General features: G+C 37.0%; 4 protein-coding genes across 4 annotated transcripts; 3 read left to right on the top strand and 1 right to left on the bottom strand.

The window, feature by feature from the left end:
- On the top strand, window positions 1–2,028 carry LOC114740709 (uncharacterized). The gene is made up of 2 exons (XM_028928921.1): window positions 1–263; window positions 1,765–2,028. The coding sequence occupies exons 1-2, from the start codon at window positions 148–150 to the stop codon at window positions 1,970–1,972; spliced, it is 324 nt and encodes a 107-aa protein (XP_028784754.1). The 5' UTR covers window positions 1–147; the 3' UTR covers window positions 1,973–2,028.
- A 1,289-nt stretch (window positions 2,029–3,317) lies between these two features.
- On the top strand, window positions 3,318–7,126 carry LOC114740705 (ATP-dependent zinc metalloprotease FTSH, chloroplastic). Its single transcript, XM_076303823.1, is given in 7 exon segments — window positions 3,318–3,747; window positions 3,749–4,753; window positions 5,684–5,888; window positions 5,891–5,929; window positions 6,016–6,199; window positions 6,315–6,486; window positions 6,598–7,126. Coding segments are annotated over 7 exon segments (2,151 nt in total). The 5' UTR covers window positions 3,318–3,423; the 3' UTR covers window positions 6,820–7,126.
- Window positions 7,127–8,537: 1,411 nt separating this feature from the next.
- Window positions 8,538–9,103, top strand: LOC114740548 (uncharacterized). The gene has a single exon (XM_028928702.1). The coding sequence runs from the start codon at window positions 8,679–8,681 to the stop codon at window positions 8,973–8,975; it is 297 nt and encodes a 98-aa protein (XP_028784535.1). The 5' UTR covers window positions 8,538–8,678; the 3' UTR covers window positions 8,976–9,103.
- Window positions 9,104–13,430: 4,327 nt separating this feature from the next.
- Window positions 13,431–16,011, bottom strand: LOC114740544 (uncharacterized). Its single transcript, XM_028928699.1, has 2 exons — window positions 15,149–16,011; window positions 13,431–14,441 (listed from the first exon to the last, which is right to left on the bottom strand). Exons 1-2 carry the CDS (start codon window positions 15,650–15,652, stop codon window positions 13,668–13,670), a joined length of 1,278 nt encoding a protein of 425 aa, XP_028784532.1. The 5' UTR covers window positions 15,653–16,011; the 3' UTR covers window positions 13,431–13,667.
- Between the last annotated feature and the right edge of the window lie 3,869 nt (window positions 16,012–19,880).

The following is a 19,880-nucleotide window of genomic DNA, read 5'->3' as shown; positions in this document are numbered from 1 at the left end:
TCTGCTCGAGTCCTCCCCTCATCGAATTTCCAATATTCGCCTTCATGCCTCTGCAGTAGGTCTTCTTCGTCAACATTTTCATTGCACGGCAATAAAAAGAGACTCTCGGATTTCACAGATTGGGAAAGGAGAGGGCGGGAGGCTACCATGATAACTCGATCGAATCTCGCTGAACAGCTTAGAGAATATCAGATTCGATCCAAGCACGACTGGGCCTCTGTCTCCTTCTTCTCCTCCACTGCTTCAAATTTCTCGACTTCTAGGTATGCCAAACATTGAATTTTATTTTTTTTCTTTCGAAAATCGTGTTTTTTTTTTGGGTTTTCCCCCCCTTATTTATCCCGTTTATTACCTGTTTATCGGAAACTGGGAATCATTGCATATTGCCTGGTCCTCTCCTCGTTGGTCATCCGCTGTGAATTGCATGTGTACGCTATTTGATTGAAAATGTTGTTGAATTTGCCATTTTCTTTTCAAATCAAGATTCGTCCAGACTGCCCGGGGCCTTTACTCGTCGATTTAGTTTGCTTCAATGTTTGTTTCACATTTTTTGTGTTTCATTTTGTCATTGTAATTTAGCTAGAGGCTGACATTGATATGACGAGGTAAACGGCATGGCAATAATTTGACGGGCTGGTTGATTGATTTTGGCCAGGTTTATGAATAAGTTCAAATTATCGATATGAAAATGTTCGGGGTAATATATAGAATGCGAAGGAAATATTTGTAGTCTCGGGGAATGAATTTCTCGCCAAGATATGATGCGTTTGTTAAATCAGGATAGATCACTTGATTAATCTGTCAAAACATCTTTTTACCATTTTTTTTTGGGCCAACGAAACCGCTTGTCGACAATAAAAAATTTGCGATCTATTGTTCATTCCTTTTGAAATTTTATCCCTTTATATATCGGACGTTGTGTTGCTGTGAAGAAGATTGTGCTTGTTCAAGGCACTTAACAATATTTGTTAGATTCAATTCTTCATAATAGCAAGTTACTATGCTTAGATTGGAAGGGCATCTATTCGATGATTTTATTAGTTTTGTTAAGCCTATAGGTTCACATATAGTAATCCGCACAAGTTTGTTTGGCCTGAATGGTGCTGCAGATTTGAAGTATAGGAAAGCATGTTTCTCGTTTAGGTAAATTTGGGGTGGGGGCAAAATAATGTTTATTCGCTTAGTAGTTTTGGTTTCGCCCCTCAACCTGCTTTCCTCCTCTTCTTCTGGTGCTCCTCCTCATCCTTTTCATTTTAATACTAGAAGTTAAGGTGAGTTAGGTCCTAGTGGCTTGCCAAGGTTAAGGTAAGCCTCATGGTTCAAATAGCATTTATAGAGGAAGATTCGAATCCAGTTATTTGTGAAATATTAGTCATATTGTTATCAAAGACCACATTTACTAGCAACATATTTGTTCTTTCTCGCTAGAAAAGCCAATTGATTTCACAATTGATCTTTTGGCATACGAATAGCCATAATGGGATAATGATGTTTAATAGGCCTTAAACCACCATTTAATTACCTCAGGCAATTCAGTTTCAAATCTGATTAACTCTGTCTGACTGGATGGACGATTATTGAGATCAGTGTTATAGTATGAAAATCAACATCCTCATTAATTTATTGGCCAAAAATAATCTCATCAACTTAGAATCCCTTGTGATTGTCTTAATGCGAAGAATTGCTGTACTTGTGTGAATGTATTTAGGATAACATTTATATGATGATATTGATGCCTTTTGTTCTCTTTCTCTTTTGATGCAGGGTGGATGTTGTGGTCTTTGTAATATGGGAACTTGTCATTTTAGCATTCCTGGTCTTTTCGGCAGTCTCTTTGTACTTTAGGAACGTCCGGCTAGCTTTTATATTAGTCAGCATCACAGTTTTGTTGCTTTTATGCATGAAAATTACAAAGCAAGTAAGATTGGCAAGGAAAAAGAAACGGAGGATGCTTCTTCCGTTGTCCATGTAAAATGGTAACAAGTATTGATCTTTTGCTTATTCTATATACCCATTTCTTTTCCCCCATCTCTTTCCCTATCGGATTGTGTCGCATCTAGCAAGCTGAGTAAAGCATATAATTTGAGATTTTACCTTAAACCAAGCTTATCAAGTTGACTCGTGACATGGGAGAAGTGTGTGTGGTGTTTCTTATCTGCTGTTTGGCGTTGACGGTTGTCTTAGGGAACGAATTGAAACCATCTTAAGAATCCTGGGTAGTCGCTAACAGCGGATCACTTTACTTCTCCGCGCTGTTTGCGCCAGATGCACCCATTACCCTCAAACTCTGTACGTCTGAAATTAGTTTGCAGAAAAATCTTATTTATCGATTTTAGTTTTCTACCCGTAACATTTGATATGGAAATACCATCAGGGGAAACACTGTCCTGATATTAAATACTTTTTATACTGTTAAATATAGAAATTTAAACTAATTATCTGTGTCAGTTATTTGTAAAATATGTGTTAATTTTTTAATAATATCTTTTAATTATTTGTATTAAAAATTACATCGTGATAAAAAATTCTTTCTGATATATATTATCAATAGGAATAATTTGAAAAGAAAATTATAAATTTGGGAGATTAAATAAATTGGAGTTTTGCATTTAATTGCAAAACAAATTCCTCAACAATTTCCTAACTTTAGGGTTAGAGAAAGTACTTCGACTGCAAATGAAGGTTAGCCTTGGATGTCCTTCCTACGAGACGTCGATCGAAGCAGAACATTGCCCAATCCTTAAATTAAGTGATGCTAATGTTAATGCATCGTCCCAGAGGTAATGTTGAAAAGGGGAAAACGGAAGCCAACTGGTACACTTATCCATAAGTAACGCTCAAATTCGCTCCCAAGCCCCACCATCAAATCGGCTTGAATTCACATAACACTTTTTTTGGGGAACAACACAATATTCTCGGTTCTTGATTATGCAATGGATGTTATTTTGGGCCGAAGCGGACAGCTCAAATTTCTTTGCCGACTTCGGCGAAGGAGATTAGTTGGGCATAAATTTTTTGTGTATAACCCGGCCCGGGTAAGGGAGGCTTAAAATGAGAATAATTGTGGAATATTTGGAAGCAGCGTAAAATAAATGGATCCAATCTATGCCACGTAGAAGCTATAAAACACCACCCAAGTTCATGGCACCGCTTCATCCAAGCCTAAATCAAAGACAATCTTGTATTTCTCATTAGACGCTCCGAATGTACATACTTGTTCTCTCAAGTTACCAGTAGACGCCTAGACGGAAGCCGTGCGGGGCTTTTATCCTCGGCCTTGGGATTTCTTGGGTTATTATATATCTGTTTTAGTCACCATCGTTTTGTGGCGCAGACCCCGGCTCTGTTTCCAGATAGAAGGATATTATTTTGAGAGCTCGAACTCAGCACACATAGTGTGGAGAGAAGGAGCGAGCCATAACCATGGCTTTTACCACCAATTCTCTCCTTTCTTCTCCCTTTCTTGGGAGCCAGGTCCTACTATCGCCCCCCACCCCAAAAACAAGCAAATCATCTGTTCCTCTTCCGCTTTTCTTCAAGAGAAGGATTTTGAACTCCCAAAACAGTTTTAGCAGGAAGCGTGTTTCTAAACATTTGAATTTGAAATCCTTACCTTCCCAAGCTTCTTTAGCTGCTCTAATCTTCTCCTCTGTTACCCCTCAAGCTATAGCTGCTGACGCCGACAATCTCAACCCTCCTCCGGCACCTCCTGTAATTGAGGCACAACCCACCAAACCAAACCTTCAATTCCTCCCCTTTCGCTCAAAATCTTCTTCTTACGGCCCCCAAACCTCAATCTCAAGCCTCTTCAGATCTCCCGGAAGGTAGCCAATGGCGTTACAGCGAGTTCTTGAGTGCCGTCAAGAAGGGCAAGGTCGAGAGAGTCAGGTTCAGCAAAGATGGTTCTGCCCTTCAACTCACCGCCGTCGATGGCCGCCGCGCCACCGTCATCGTACCCAATGACCCGGACCTCATCGATATTCTAGCCATGAATGGTGTCGATATTTCTGTCTCCGAAGGTGATTCGGGTAATGGGCTGTTTAATTTCATTGGCAATTTGTTGTTCCCATTCCTTGCATTTGCTGGGCTGTTCTTACTCTTTCGCCGAGCACAAGGAGGACCTGGTGGTCCTGGTGGTCTCGGTGGACCCATGGATTTTGGGCGATCAAAGTCCAAATTCCAGGAAGTTCCAGAAACCGGTGTGACCTTCGCTGATGTTGCCGGAGCTGACCAAGCAAAATTGGAGTTGCAGGAGGTTGTTGATTTTCTGAAAAACCCTGATAAGTACACTGCCCTCGGAGCTAAGATTCCCAAAGGATGCCTTCTAGTTGGACCACCCGGGACTGGAAAAACCCTTTTGGCTAGAGCAGTCGCCGGCGAGGCTGGGGTGCCATTCTTTTCTTGTGCAGCTTCAGAATTTGTCGAATTGTTTGTCGGAGTTGGTGCATCTAGAGTGCGAGATTTGTTTGAGAAGGCGAAGTCCAAGGCACCATGCATTGTATTTATTGATGAAATTGATGCTGTGGGAAGGCAGAGAGGGGCTGGTCTGGGAGGTGGGAATGATGAGAGGGAGCAAACAATTAATCAGTTATTGACAGAAATGGATGGATTTTCTGGTAATTCAGGTGTCATAGTTTTGGCTGCAACAAACAGACCAGACGTTCTTGATTCAGCATTGCTAAGGCCTGGAAGGTTTGATAGGCAAGTGACTGTGGACAGACCCGACGTTGCGGGTAGAGTTAAAATCCTTCAGGTGAGCTCCTTTTTAATAAAATATGGTAAACAGGAAGCTTGAGGATTATTGATTCAGTTAGTCTAATATGCAAAAGTAGAGCTCGAAGTCACTAGAAGTAACTAAACCGAACTGAACACATAAATTATCTAACCGTATATCATACTAACAACTATACATGTTTAGTTAGAATAAATTCTGTCCTCCTTTAATGCCTTTTGCAGCCCAATGCTTTTGTTGCAATGTTGGAATCTTCGATAATATGTCATGAATTAAGTGCTAGTTTTGATTTCCATCCATAGTATATAGTAGGGTGATGGAGTTCAAACGACATGACTATCTTTATGTTGTGTATCAATGTACTTCATACCTTGCAAGTTTTGGAGCACAGTGGTGCAGTCCTTAAGTTTGGGACTTGGATTCTCTCCACTACCCTTCCCATCCTCTTCCTCTCCATTACCCTCCTTTTCCCTTACAGTCATTGGATCAAAACTCCAATGGTCAGATTTAATATTTTATAACATTTTATAAAAATAAATATTATTATAAAAAATAGATAAATAAATTTAAACTATTAAAATCTAATCTTAATAGTTCATAGCTATAGACTATTATTATAGAGCAAATTTTTTTCAATTTTTTTAATTACAGTTGTGAACTATTCAGATCAGATTTTAACAGTTTAAATTTATTTATTTTTTAATAATATTATTTTTATAAGATGTTAAATCTGAACCATTGGAATTTTGATCTAATGGTTGTGAAGAGAAATGGAGGGTAGTGGAGGGGAAGAGAATGGGAAGGGTAGTGGAGAGAATCCAAATCCGTAAGTTTGAGCGTGAATGTGATATGCAGGCCTTGTTTAAAATCCACGTTTGGTTGGAGGGGTCTAAAGAGTATGCAACTCTAATTGCTGTACCTAAATTAATCGCCCTTCTCTCTCTTTGTTAGGTGCATTCTAGAGGAAAAGCTCTTGCAAAGGATGTTGACTTTGAAAAAATTGCCAGAAGAACCCCAGGATTCACAGGGGCTGATCTACAGAATTTAATGAATGAAGCAGCTATTCTTGCTGCTCGGCGAGACCTCAAGGAAATAAGCAAAGATGAGATGTCTGACGCACTTGAAAGGATCATTGCTGGACCAGAGAAGAAAAATGCTGTGTCTCAGATGAGAAGAAAAAACTAGTAGCTTACCATGGTATATATATAGGTGTTCAGTATGCTTGAGCTTCCTAGTTGCTCATTCTCAATTCCTTAACCATTAGTTTGTGCTTTTATTTTCAGAGGCTGGCCACGCCCTAGTTGGTGCTTTGATGCCTGAATATGACCCTGTGGCCAAAATATCTATTATTCCTCGTGGCCAAGCTGGTGGGCTCACATTTTTTGCTCCCAGCGAAGAGAGGCTTGAGTCTGGACTGTACAGTAGAAGCTACTTGGAAAATCAAATGGCAGTTGCTCTGGGTGGAAGGTCAGTGGACTATGCATTCATCACTGATGGATCTCTGTGTTAATATTATAGTGTGTTGCTTCCATCGGAAGTTCGAATATTTTTGCTGGACATTGCTTTTGTTGTGCCAATGCAGGGTTGCTGAAGAGGTAATATTTGGAGAGGAGAATGTTACAACCGGAGCATCAAACGACTTCATGCAAGTTTCGAGGGTTGCGAGACAGATGGTTGAGAGGTTCGGGTTCAGCAAAAAGATAGGTCAAGTTGCCATTGGAGGACCTGGCGGAAACCCATTTTTGGGCCAACAGGTGTTATTCTAATTTTAAAGTTGATCACACACGGTCATCGTCCATCTAACTTATCATCTAATTTCAACTTGGGCACTAATTTCTGAGGGCATACCCGCCTTTTGCATGCAGATGTCAACCCAGAAAGATTACTCAATGGCTACTGCAGATATTGTGGACGCAGAGGTGAGGGAGCTGGTGGAGAGAGCCTATGCAAGGGCAAAGCAAATCATCACAACACACAGTGACATCCTTCACAAGCTTGCTCAGCTTCTCATCGAGAAAGAAACTGTGGATGGTGAAGAGTTCATGAGTCTGTTCATTGACGGAAAAGCTGAATTATATGTTGCATAAATATGTATATACCTAAACTTAGCCATGTTTGTTCCATGACCATAAGGTTAGCAGATACTTGTACGCACTAAGTCAATTCAATTTTCCACCATAGTTGAACGAAAGAAAGGTAAAAAGGTTGGGAAACATTACATTAGCTCTTGTAATTAGATTTCGGTGGCGCCTCCTTTTTTTATACTCCTGGAAAGTTTACAGAATGTTAATTCTGGGACATTTAGCGGGGAAGTGGAATGGATGAGCAAGAAAAACATGCCTTTTCACAGAAGTTTAATGTCAAAATGTATTCCTTGTAGGTTCATTTCTCTAAGTTGTCTGGCTTAATAGGATTATAAACGATAGTTTTTTCCTTTTTCGGTGCAAGCAACAGTTTACCACGCAAAAAAGTTTTATAGGAGTCAGTTTCGTTGGGCAAAAAGGAAGTCATAATGCATGTTTATTAGAGAACTCGGACGGGGTGTTTGAAAGCACCTAAAAGTTCTTCTTAAAAGCACTTTTCAGTAAAATGAGATAAACTTATCCACATATTTATCTTGTATACTGTAAAAGTATTTTTAAAATCATGATTTGGTTTCTATCTAAACATCTCTGAAATCATCATTTCTCATATACTCTTAATGAGTCGCAAAATTTGCCATCCCATGCGTAATCATCAAGCAACTTCAAATTAAATTACTGAAGAACGTTGCCTTTTTCACGTTATAACTCTGAATCCGGACTACAAACATTAAATTCAAATTGTCTTCGGTTGCCTTGTCTTATTTTCTTCTTTTCTAGCTGGGACTGGAAAACACGGAACCCTCAGGTTTATGCCGATAGGCCCAAAACATAACCAAGTGGACCAGAAACGCCCTCGGCGTTCATTGCAGAAATAATTTCATACTTTCATTTTTTTTTTCCGACCCAGGTTTTTCATAAGAAGTATGCAACGCTTAGAAGCAATTTATAGAGTATTTGACCCGAAATAGAAGAACTGTATCTCTGGCAACTCCTAGGCTCCTATGTCATTACTTTATTCAAACACAGGAAATGCAGAGTCCATGATGACGAACAATGAAAGGGTGCAGCTTGTATGAAAACAGGAGATATTATCAAATTAATAAACGAGAACTGCATCGTTGGACACGCCTAAATACTCAATAAAAATTGCCAGCATTCCATGTAAGTGACATTATTTGGTTGAAGTCAATGATTCATGAATCAATACTAAGGAAATGACAAAAAAATGTAGGGTGACGTGCCTACAAATTGGAATACAATGTGGTTCTGTTCATTCCTTTTACTGCATTCTAGCGTTCTCAACAGGGAATTTTCATCAAACCTGTGATATTTCCAAATACTTTCATGGACCAAACATTAAAAGCATAATTATTGAACCCAAAACCGGCAGTTTTGTCTAACAAGCCATGTGCCGTGATTATCTTCAGCTGGGGCAAACCTATGCCTTTTCACTTTTCTGGGCAATTATGCTTCATAGGGACGCTACATCGGGACAGTCCTCGGAGACGTGGCGGTCATCATTAGGTGCTTTCAAGTTCCATTGATTATGCGTAAGATTAACCTGCTCCCTATTCAGGATAAGTGAATAGAGGCTGGGGTGGTCAATCGAAAGAACATGGGGTCCAATAAATAAACGACACCAATCCAACTCTATAAAACGACACGTGTTCCATGGTATACTGGCGTGGCCTCATCATATGTAGCCACGCATACTAACGAGACACTGATCAAAACAAACAAGCAGGGGCTGCTATGTATACATGTATATATATACAGAAAGTGGCTTCGATCTACGTTACAAGAAGATCCAACATTTTAGTTGAAGAAATTAAACCAGAGGTAGGCAGAAGAAGAAAGTGAATATGGAACAAGGGTCGAGGACAGAAGCATTTAGGAAGGAAGGAGAGAAGAAACTTGGGGAAGGACCTCAAATATCGAAAATGGAAGCAGTAACCGTGGAAGCGTATGGAGGAGGACTGTACGGCAGAGATGACAGAGAAGAAGGTCATCAAGAACAGTTGAAGAAGAAGGCACCAGCAAGTGATACACAGAGTGCAGATGGCCCTGTGGAACGCACTCGTCTTCCCCTCAACCATCATTCTCCGCCTTCCACTGGTGATCGAGATTTAGACATAACTGGCCAATCTTACATCCAATAGTAGTAGATCTCTCTCATTTTACCACCCTTTTTAGTTTTGACCTTTTTGTTATGGCTCTCCTCAGAGTTATTGTATATTGTATATGTTATTTGTTTGTCCTAGTTTAGTTACCGCTCAGAGTTACGTTATATTTAAGTGTCTTCAAAAAGAAAACAAACTTGAACAGGGAAAAGACCATGTCTTCGAAGGAAGATGACAGAAAATGACTGTTAAATTTGAAAATCACCAAACAATTGTATGAACATAGAAAATTCCCTTTCGGTCAGATATAACCAAGTGGAAATTTCGTGTAGAATGACACTTCTTTTCTCACTCAAGTGAATATTTTGGAATTTTTCGAAGTCGGTAATTACTTTTCTGCACCGAGCACGTGTGTATTTTGTTGCCAACGGATATAAAGTCATGGAGGTTTGAAAATATACTCCGGTCCTAAATATAATCCGGTCCTAAATGTATAAGGATTTTACATTTAGGACCGGAGGAGTATATTTTCAAACCTCCATGTTTTTATTTCTGTAGGAACAAGTATCTTTTATCAGAGATAATTCAAATCTTAACTCATCGTAAACAGCTAACCTCTTATACTGGATATAACCTGTTATGGTTCAAGCCTCCCTGTTAATTTCCTTTGTAGTTGGCCAAAACAGGTCTTACATCAATTTCTCAAAAGTGGCCCCTTTGGTCTAAAGGCTGGCTTGGCCCCCGCATCTATCCAAAATGTGAAGCTGCTCACCGACATACTATGACGACTACTAGGCACCAGCATGACCCAATGGGTCCCTCCGCCTTCTTAACCTTGGTGTTGGAGGCCTATATTTGTACCCTCCTCCGTTTTCCCATCCCCAAAAAGAAAACAAGAAAAGAAAAGAAGAAAGTTCGTGACGGTTTTTCTTTTCTATTAAAAAAAAATGTTTGAAAACAACAAAAAAATTTATTTTTTTTAAAAGCCAAAAAAAAAAGAAGCAAACTGCTACATTTTTTTATCCTTTATTTCACCACTTCAAGTACTCAAACAAAGTTTGTTGATTTTTTTCAATGCCTGTTCTAAAAAAAATTATTATGTAGAATTATTTTAGGAATATAAGAAAGAGATCATGGCCCTTTTGAAAAAGAAAAAAGATATACGCCGCCTTTATTGTTGGGCCAATTAACGATGGACACAGCATGAAAGCACTGTGTTCAGAATCTTATCTGTTAACATTGAAATGCCTGAAATGTCAACTTTTCCCTTTTCTGTTTTGAGTGCTGGGGCAGGCGAAACGGCGATCATAAATATATGGGACCATCTCGGCATTTCACCAATATCTCGATATTTCAAATATAATAACCATTAATTTTAACATCCCAATTTGGTCTCCTCGCTCAAGTCTGAACAAAACAAACTGTTCCACTCTTACAATCTATATATAATAACAAACCAGGCTTCAATTGTCCTGGTTTTGAATAGGATTGGTAATATGAATCAATCTACAAGTTGTAAGTTGTGGGTTGGCTCATGACGGGTTAAGCTAAAAAGACTCGTTTAAAGACGAGTTGATTTTTAATCAACCTTAACTCGTCAACACTTTTTCTTTTTTTTTTTTGAAATTTTTTATACAATATTCAAAAATAATAATAGATTTTTTGTTTTCTCTTGAAATATTTGATTGAAAGCACTAAATAAATTTTATAAAAAATTTTTTAAATAAGATATAATATATAATTATATAATTATAATCATTAAAAAATTAAATAAAAAATAAATGTGGGTTAGATCTCGGGTCAGTGGGCTAACTCATGACGGGTTGTGAGCCTGATAGTGCGGGTTAAAAAACTCGTTCACTAGCAGGTTAGTTTTTGACCAACTCTACCCAGTTATTTTTTATGGACTGACAGGTTAGACCCGTGAGTGTAATCTATGTCAACAATTCTGGTCCTAAGCAAATTTTCTCAGGGTTTTAAATTCTTCATCCGAAATCTGTACTTCAAAACTTGTTTCCAGTTAACGCTCTAAATCATCGCACTGTGTGAAATTAAAATATTTTGTACTGTATAGTTATTATTTGCACTGAGTTTCATAAAAATTATGTCCCTTTCTTCGGTCAATTTTGTTAAAAAAATTTGTGCTGATATTTTTTTCTTGCAGGAAGAAAAGGGCCATCTAGTTAGAATTTCTTTCGATTACTCGATATTTAACATTTCGAAAATCTCATTATTAAATAATAAGGGGAAAAAAGAGAGCTGAAAAGGTAACTCAAAGATGAAAAATATTAAAGAAGAGATAACGTGAGGGGATATAATTGCAGCTTTGAAAAGGAGAATTCAAAGCTGAAACCGAAAGGAAGGAAGGGCTGGAGAACCCCACAACGAAAGAAGGATTGCACATGCACAGCGAATTTCGGAGTCATTCTAGATTCCACATTGTGACCCTACTCCAAAGCAATACAATGACATTGAAGACAGTAACACTTGGGGAGTTCAAGATTTTGGAGAATTTCTTTTTAAAAAATTTAAACCTTATCACTTATAAATATGTTACACATAAAATTATGATCATATTTTATCAAGAAGTCGAAAGACATTTTCTTTAAAAGTGTGCGGACTACTTTTGAAAAAGTCAGTAAAAAGTTTCTATTTAAAAATTGTATTGAGTAGAATGACTAAAAGATATAAAATTCTTTAGAACCATGCATAAATAAAAATTTTTACTGGGCACTTTTTACCCATTTTTTCAATATTACATGAAAATTTTTAATTAATAATTCTTGGCAGTTAAGAACAGTTATAATCTGCAAGTATCTTGTGATAGAAAATCGATTACAGAGCAAACCTAATGATGGCTTTATTTTGTGCCCTTAGTACGTGAAGTAGTCTTAACGCCTCAAAAGCGTACAACATGAATTCCTGCACACAGCTTCACAGTTTGAGAACTATCCTGTTCAAGAATAACGCCAGACATTAAGAGTTTTTTACTTTCTATATAAATTATACTACCTCTGATTTCTAATATAAGACCTCGTTTGATTTTTATTTTGATCATAAATATAAGACCCCAATTCATTTTATCTCTAATATTTATGTATTTTTTTTTAAGATAGTCATTCTAACAATAATGGTTCTAACCAATACACTTGATTAGTAAGGATATTTTAGGAAAGACAACACCTATTTATGAAAAATAACTAATTTAACTTTTTTCTTTAATTTTTTTAAATTAATCAACTAGCTCTTATAATTAAGATCGGAGGTAGAATAAAACAAGAAATTTTTTTTAACCCTAATGATGCTAATGTTCTTATATAATTATTATAAAGTTTACCCACTCTCATTTTATATTATTTATCCCTGGCTACTTGCTAACCAGTTGGTAGATACATATTAATGAGGCCAAGTCAACAACAAGGAGACGCCTCAACTAATTTGCAACCACCGATGGATGAGATGAGAGGGATGGGGAGAATGAGGCTTCACTCGTACTGCAGTGAATCTCTGCCATATCACACTGCTTTTTTTTTTTTCCTTTTCTTTTTTTGCAAAAATAGTAAGAATGTTACAGTGCCCTTGTTACATGCCAATTCTTTTTCATAGTCTTTTACGATTCCACGCAATTCCACATACGATCTTATTTCTGACGTCCAAGATTCCTCCAGTACTCTGGTTTGATCAACTTTAATTATTATTATTATTATTAATTAGGAGCTGGCTTGTCCCACTTCAACGTAGCTGATCCATATCAAGTGAGGTGTAAAATATGTTTTGGCTCCATTAAAATGTAGTCCAATTGCTCATTAATTAGCTGACAGTTTCTCATAACAACATAAATTTAACTTTCATGATTTGTTGGATTTATTTGTAAATATGCTCTCCATATCCTCACACTCTTTAGATTTTACAAAGCATCAATCAGGTCGTTTTCACTTTTCATACCGACAACTTCCTTCGACCTGATGATTATGATGTTAACTCATAACTGAGATGCACTGTTTCGGAAAATACCACTATTACGAGCAGATCCAACAATTAGATAAACTATTCAAAGAAAAATAAATCCAAGTATTAATCTCCAGCTCTGAATTTAATGATTCGAAATGAAAAATTACAACTCATAACCCATCAAGCATTACATAAAGTCAACATTGGACTCCTCTTAAACCAGCTCATCCTGCTTGCTGGATCTCAGAATGAATAATTCTTTCGTCGTTTACCTGTTCTTCTTTTATTGGCCATGTGCGCCGCCATCTTTCCCCAAACGAATAAAATGTTTCAACCAGATAACCCTTTGGTCAATTTACAAAAAAAAAACAGAACTCGAGGACTCAATAAAACAAGGTTACCCCTTTGTTACAATAGAGGTGTTTTGATATAATCAAAATCAGTGTTTTTACGGTATGTAAAGTAAATACGTGAAGGAATTTATCTTGATCTATGAAAAAATATTTTTGAGAAACACTTCCTTCCCAAACACCCCCAATGCCCTTTTAACCATCGACAAGGCCAACCCTGTACATTCAATCAATCAATGTTTACCATTTAGCGTTTCCTGGGTTTCAATGAATTGATTCAGAGATTAACAAGCGCAGCAAAGAGCAGCCAAAATGTAAAACACATCTCACGGCCGTCATTACGTACGGCTTCTGATTTTCTAAATGCAAGAAATTACTCGTAAATAATTTTACACGAGGAGGAAGAGAAAGAAGATTACTCTATCTACGCTTATGGGTGGGCCAAACCCAACTTACATATGTCAGTCGCCGGCGGCGCGTCCCACGTGACTGCCCGTTTTTTGAGTTGTTTGAAATCTCGAAGGCAATCTTCTAGTCTCATAGTTTGAATTCGCCTCCTCGCCCCCGCAAATTTTTTACCGGCGACTTTATCGAATAGCCTCTCCCATCCATCTTCCCAGGCTCCCGAAGCGTTACAGAGACGGAGGCTTCCGTTATCCCAACGGGTCCAGCTCCATCCTCTGTTCAACACCGACATCGCTCTCCCCACGCATTCCTCTTTACAAGCCGCCCTGCAGGGCCGGCATTTCGCTCCGCTCAAAGGACCGGGGCTCGATAACGCAGCCACCGGCACGCCGAACTCGCCCGGCGGGAAATCATACCTCCGATCCGAAACGATGCAGAAAGGGAGCCTCTTCGTCGCGTATGAAACCCCTTGCGTGGTCAGCTGCGCTTTGAAGGCTGTCTCTGAATTGAGACCTTGTAATCCGGCGGAATCTAAAGCCGGTATCAGCGAGAGACGTGACAGGGCCACATTTGATGTATTCTGATCTCCAATCCCTAACCGATCATTTAGCCCTCCGTACGAAGATCCCTCCGGCACCACGTACCGACCGGCGATGAAGTGTTCTGGTTTCAGCGGACGATTCCAGTACCCGTCCACTCTTGTTCGGACTATCCAGTCATATTTCAAAATTTTCTTCGCCTCGTAACTTTTTATCATCGTGAGACATCCTTCGACTAGATTGAAATACTGAATTAGTCCCTGCAATAACGTCATTCCCAAACAAAATCAGATTAATTTATTTTACAAATATCTTCCTTCAAAGGATGGAATGCTATGCTTTTTCGTTAAGGAAGCTTTTTTTCTGTGGCGGTTATAATTATGGGAGACTTGAGAGTTACAACATCTAACGTCCAACAGGGGATTGGGTTGGTGGAAGTGGATTCACCCGTGGAGAAGCTGTTATTCCGCTCGGATGACCACCACGGCCACGCCACTTTCAATACCCGGGAAAAAAAAAATCCGAAACTAAAATGAGAGAAAAGGGGGGAAATGACAAAGAGAAGCCTGCTTGTTGATTTTTGAGCAAAATTTAAATTAAAGCGGTGGCGTAAAAGGGCGAAATTTAAACGTTGCCCACGAATCAATAAAAGTAGTTATCCTTCGCCGAAGTCCAGCAAACATCAGATTTGGTGTGAAATGAGATGGAATAAACACACTTTTCATTACAACCTGAAGAAATCGTTTGACAAGCAGAGCAATATTCACAGATTTTGGAGACGAGAAATTAAATGAAAAACTCGTGGAGGAGGAGGAATACGATTGAGACAGATCCGGTAGACTCGGACTCCCAAATTCCATATCGAACAAGTACAGTTTAGAAGAAAATACGGAATAGATCAAAATATGTACGAAGTGGTTGGAATGAAAAATTTCAGAGACAGAGAGAAGAATCATTGTAAACGAACCTGGATGGCGTTGGGAGAATGGAGCGCCGTAAGAACTCGAGTCTCAGATTCGGTCTCCGGCAAGGGCTGAGGCTGGAAGATGCGCACAGAAGCAACCCTGGGCGCATTCTTCAAGAGAGAGAACTTGAAAGCATCTTTGTCGAGTGGACTGTGCAAGAACAGGTCCGAGTTGGGATATCGCTTCAGAATGTTGTCGATAATTGAGGGTCCAGTGAGCTCAAACCTCCTAGCCCCACCAACCAAACACACCGCTATTCTGGACCGCAGCACCATCTCGTCCTTGGACAAAAAATCCCCATTGACGGTGGAATTGCCTTGAAAGGCAGGAGGGATAAGAAAGTGCCGGAGAGGCGAAAAAGAACTGAAAGGAGGAGAAGGGAAAGAAGAAACGAAGAAGAAGAAGAAGAGAAAGAGAGGAGAAACTATAAACAGCAGCCAACGCCAATCAAGATAAGAAACCCATTTGGCAAAGGGCATGGCTATCTTTTTGGGACTCCCTAGCATCTCTGATTCACTTTTCTCTTAATTTATGCATTCTCATTCGCCCTCAAAAGGGGAATCAAGCAAATCACGTATATATATAATATATGTAAGCAATATAATTCTAGAAAGTTGAGACGCACAAGAGAAGAAAAATTGGGGGCGCATCGCCTGCCCCGAGTTTTTTATCTATTGGTACGACGATGGCAGGTAGAAACTTGGCTGGTTGGTTGGCGATTGGCACGACGAAACGTCGTCGCTCAGTTCGGCTACCAACATCTGAATCTGAAGCTCCTCCATGGGAACGCTCAGGTTGTGAATATTCTCCCTCCTCCTTATTGAGCTTCTCTCTCGTAACTCACACCTAATTAGATGACCTTCCGCTGCCTAATTACAATTCGTCAATTACTTATAATTATTGTTATTATTACAATTAAAATTAAAATTAAAATTAGGTGGTTGGTGCGCTTTTCGACCATCTGCGCTTTTTTCCTTAGCCTTGGATATTTTTCCGGCTCGATGCTTTTTATCATGCGATTCCCGTGCTGCTCATATGTTTGCTGCTCCGCTGCCTCGGCACCGCGCGGATTTTTTTTTTTTGGTAGTATTATATTAATAAAAATTCTTAAAAAAATCTGAATATACGAAATTTTAATTCAGTGAACCAGCACTTAAAAATGAAAAAAAAGTGAGGCATAAACTATATTAATAGAATTAAAAATAACAAGTGTTGAAGTAACTATAACATGTTTTATAACTTTTTTTTCCGTTATTTTAGTTAGTTAACAAGTTGTGAATAAAAAATGACAAGTTTTATAATTTTTTTTTGGTTACAGATAATTTCATAACATTTTTAAAATGTTAGTTTAAGCTTCACTTCATTGAGTTATTTTTAAATTTTAAGTGCTAGCTATCTGAATTGAAATTTCATATATTCAAAACTTTTATTTTAAAAATTTTTCCTATTAAATTATGGGTGCATTTCAGTTAGGGGTGTTCGCAGGATGGGATAAAAAAATACTATAATTTCTTATATGAGTTTTTTTATGCTATAATAATTATTTTTTATTGAGCTTCTAAAGATAAAAAAAATTATAAAAATATTATGTAGAAAGCCTAATTATATAGTATAAAAAAGGTGTAAAAATAATATTGTAAAAAATATTGTAAAAGAGACAATATATAATGGCTTTATGAATTATTTTATTAAGAAAAAAGATTTTGTTGAGATAATACTATAACTTAAAGGCTAAAAATCGTTATAAAAATAATTATTATTATTAATAAGTAAATTGAATAATCTAATAATAATTATTAATAAATAATTTTTTTAAAAAAACACTCTAGAATTGGACGAGACGGGACAGGACAACCTCATCCCACGTCACATCCCGTCTTGTCTAATACTTGTCCCATCCTGAATTTGTTTTTTTAGTCCCGTTCTATCCGTCCCAAACTTATCGGGACAAATTGAATACATCTAGCTCAGTTTACATGCTTTTGACATTTTCAGGAAAACAACATAAGGAGAGAATGACATAAAAGGATCCCTGAAACGGGTAATTGATAAAAATTGTCCCAGGAAATAACTAAAATTCAGAGAAACTTGGTTGGAATTAAAATTTGTCCATTGGGAAACATCTCATGGGTGAAATTAAAATTTTGAGCGCATTTACATGAATGCTCTTCGCTTTTTTCAAATAATAGTTGCCATTCATGAGTATGTATTTGTTATTACGTATGAGTAGAGTGTTCATAAATTAAAAAAAAAAAAAAAAAGGCAAATGAGTAGAGTGGTTATTCATGATATTACATGTATTTCTCGCTTGCAATCATATGCTTATCATTCCTGAATAGAAGATTTTATTCTTATTATAAAACTTAATTAATGATTTTATATAATATTTTCATCACATTAGTAGGGGGCGTTAGTGGTCCAATGGTCAAATGTTTCAAAAAGTTGAGGTTCAACCGTTCAAATGCCATTTTAACCACCCCCTCCTCAATAATTTTCTAATTTTAATTAAGTGCTCAAATCTTTTCTGATATTAGCCCATTTCATAGCACTGTTTTTATTAAGCGCCTGTTTTAGCTTTACTTATATGTCATCCTTCCTCATATAAACGTCAATGGTCATATGTCAATACTCCATAAATTAATATAAAACAACACAATTTCAACAAACCATGCCGCGTTCTCAATAGTTACCATTACTTATATTTGTTTAATTTTCTGCGCAATATAAAAATACTTAACATTTATTTTTCTAATCAGCACAATTGTGACTTTTTTATAAGTAAGCAGTACCGTCACAGATGTAACTCCTTTTATTTATTCCAAATTTCGGTATCATCTATCATTTAATTTAAATAGTCGTAGCATTATTATAACTTAATTATTTTCTACTCTATTTTAACGTAGTATATAACACAGCAAACTGCTGGCAAGCCCAGCAGAAATCATGTGCGGTTTCCGCCCATGGTAAAAATGCCACGTGCAAGGTTATTAGGTGAGGTACCAGACAATATATCAAATTTAGCAATCACAGCTACCATATGAATTTAAATGGCAAAAAAGGTAAATATGTGCAATTTGCGCGTTAAGAAATTAATGAGCAAATTTAAAATAAGACCTCTACTTGGTCAGAATTTCTAAAACGGAAACCAAGTGCTTCGAGGACAAATGCCGCCAAATTATTGCGTTTGTGCTGGAATCCGGATGTGATTTTAGGATATTTTACAGGAAAATAATTGAGGGGAAAATATTAATGAGATAAAGACGAGTGGGTTGTTATCAACTTTTTTTTTGTGGTAACAGCTGTTATCAACTTTTGTTTTTTGGCGGTGGAAGATTTGCTAACCTGCGAGAGCCCACATGGGATTGATGAGGATTGGGAGGGACGTACCCAGAAAGAAGCGAATCAATTCTTGCTTGCTGGACAAAGGTGATTGGGTTTGCATGAAGATGGCCCACTTTCCCAGTAGCCTACTTCACCTCATAGCTTCCTTTATTATTTTATCTTTTTCCTAGTTCTTGTCCTCTTTCACTTTTTCAAGTGATTAATTAATTAATTAATTGAGTTTATATAAGTTGATCCTTTTCTTAATTGCTGATCAAAGTGATTCCTCACCCACAGAACCCGGGACCATGGAACCAGTCCTGAACATTGAGTAAGCAGCGGTGAAATGGACCTGGATTCCTTCAATTGAGGTTCAATCAAGGTACATTAAAATTCAGCCCAAAAAAAAAAAATCAAGGTACATTAAACAGGTGGTGCCATTGTATTCAAATAAAGACTTATGTTTATTTCTCTAAAACATTTTTAATTTCTTCCCTCGGTATTATTAGATCATACTCTTCGCCTATTTATAAAGTATAGTGCGATTTTTTCCCCTATAAGTTAGTCTATTAGATTTCTAACATAAATATATTATTTTATCCCTTTATATATTTTTTTTGGAAAGTATATATATACACACATAGTAGATAAAAAAATAAAATTATTAAATTATTAAATTTTAAGTTGTGGATAATAAAATTTGAATTTTTGGAAAGTCGTTTGTAAATATATTATTATTCCCTTGATTCTATTTATAAGGCAAATAGTGAATAAATTTTTTTGTCATGTTTACAAAGTATAGAGATAAATTTTTTTATGTGAATTGACAACTTTACCATTCACTTATTATTGCGTTGACTTTGTTATCTAACTACTCCTCCGGTTCTTAATATAAGACCCATTTAACTAATTTGATTAGATTAATGATGTTAGGTAAGTCAGTTAATCATAAGAAATGTCACATGTTTTTCCTAAAATACCATAATCATCTTTCTTAATACCTCATCTTCTTCTACTACTTGATTATGGTTGAGGGAGTCTCTATAGGGGTAATTTAGAAAAAATTGATAAATATGAGAAATGGGTCTTATATTTAGGATCAAAACTAACTCAACAATTAGGTCCTATATTAAGGACCGGAGGAGTATAATGTATACTCCTCTAGCCTTATTTATAGAACAACGGAAAAATATATTTTTTAGTTTTATTTATAGGCCACTAAAAGATTTTTTGAACATGGATATATAATTTTTTTGTTGACTTTGTTTACATGAGTTATAATGTATATTGAATAGAAATAAAATTAGAAAATTCTTGAATTTTAAATGAGAGCTAATGAAGTCTAAAGTTTTCCTTAGTATGTGTAAAATATATTGTAAATGATTTATAAATAAGGCTAGAGGAGTATTAAAT

The sequence above is a fragment of the Neltuma alba genome, unplaced genomic scaffold (assembly GCF_004799145.2).
Source record: "Neltuma alba isolate B1F8T4 unplaced genomic scaffold, ASM479914v2 tig00003186_pilon, whole genome shotgun sequence".
Lineage (NCBI taxonomy): Eukaryota > Viridiplantae > Streptophyta > Magnoliopsida > Fabales > Fabaceae > Neltuma > Neltuma alba.
The sequence above is the reverse complement of the archived record's forward strand: the minus strand, read 5'-3'. Positions and strand labels throughout refer to the sequence as shown.

What these genes read in the sequence shown, in the direction of transcription:
- LOC114740709 (XM_028928921.1), top strand. Translation starts at nt 148, where the DNA reads ATGATAACTCGATCGAATCTCGCTGAACAGCTTAGAGAATATCAGATT. An exon ending in TCAAATTTCTCGACTTCTAG is followed by an intron (nt 264 to 1,764) that starts GTATGCCAAACA and finishes CTTTTGATGCAG; the next exon opens with GGTGGATGTTGTGGTCTTTG.
- LOC114740544 (XM_028928699.1), bottom strand. Translation starts at nt 15,652, where the DNA reads ATGCTAGGGAGTCCCAAAAAGATAGCCATGCCCTTTGCCAAATGGGTT. An exon ending in ATTCTCCCAACGCCATCCAG is followed by an intron (nt 14,442 to 15,148) that starts GTTCGTTTACAA and finishes ACGTTATTGCAG; the next exon opens with GGACTAATTCAGTATTTCAA.
- LOC114740548 (XM_028928702.1), top strand. Translation starts at nt 8,679, where the DNA reads ATGGAACAAGGGTCGAGGACAGAAGCATTTAGGAAGGAAGGAGAGAAG.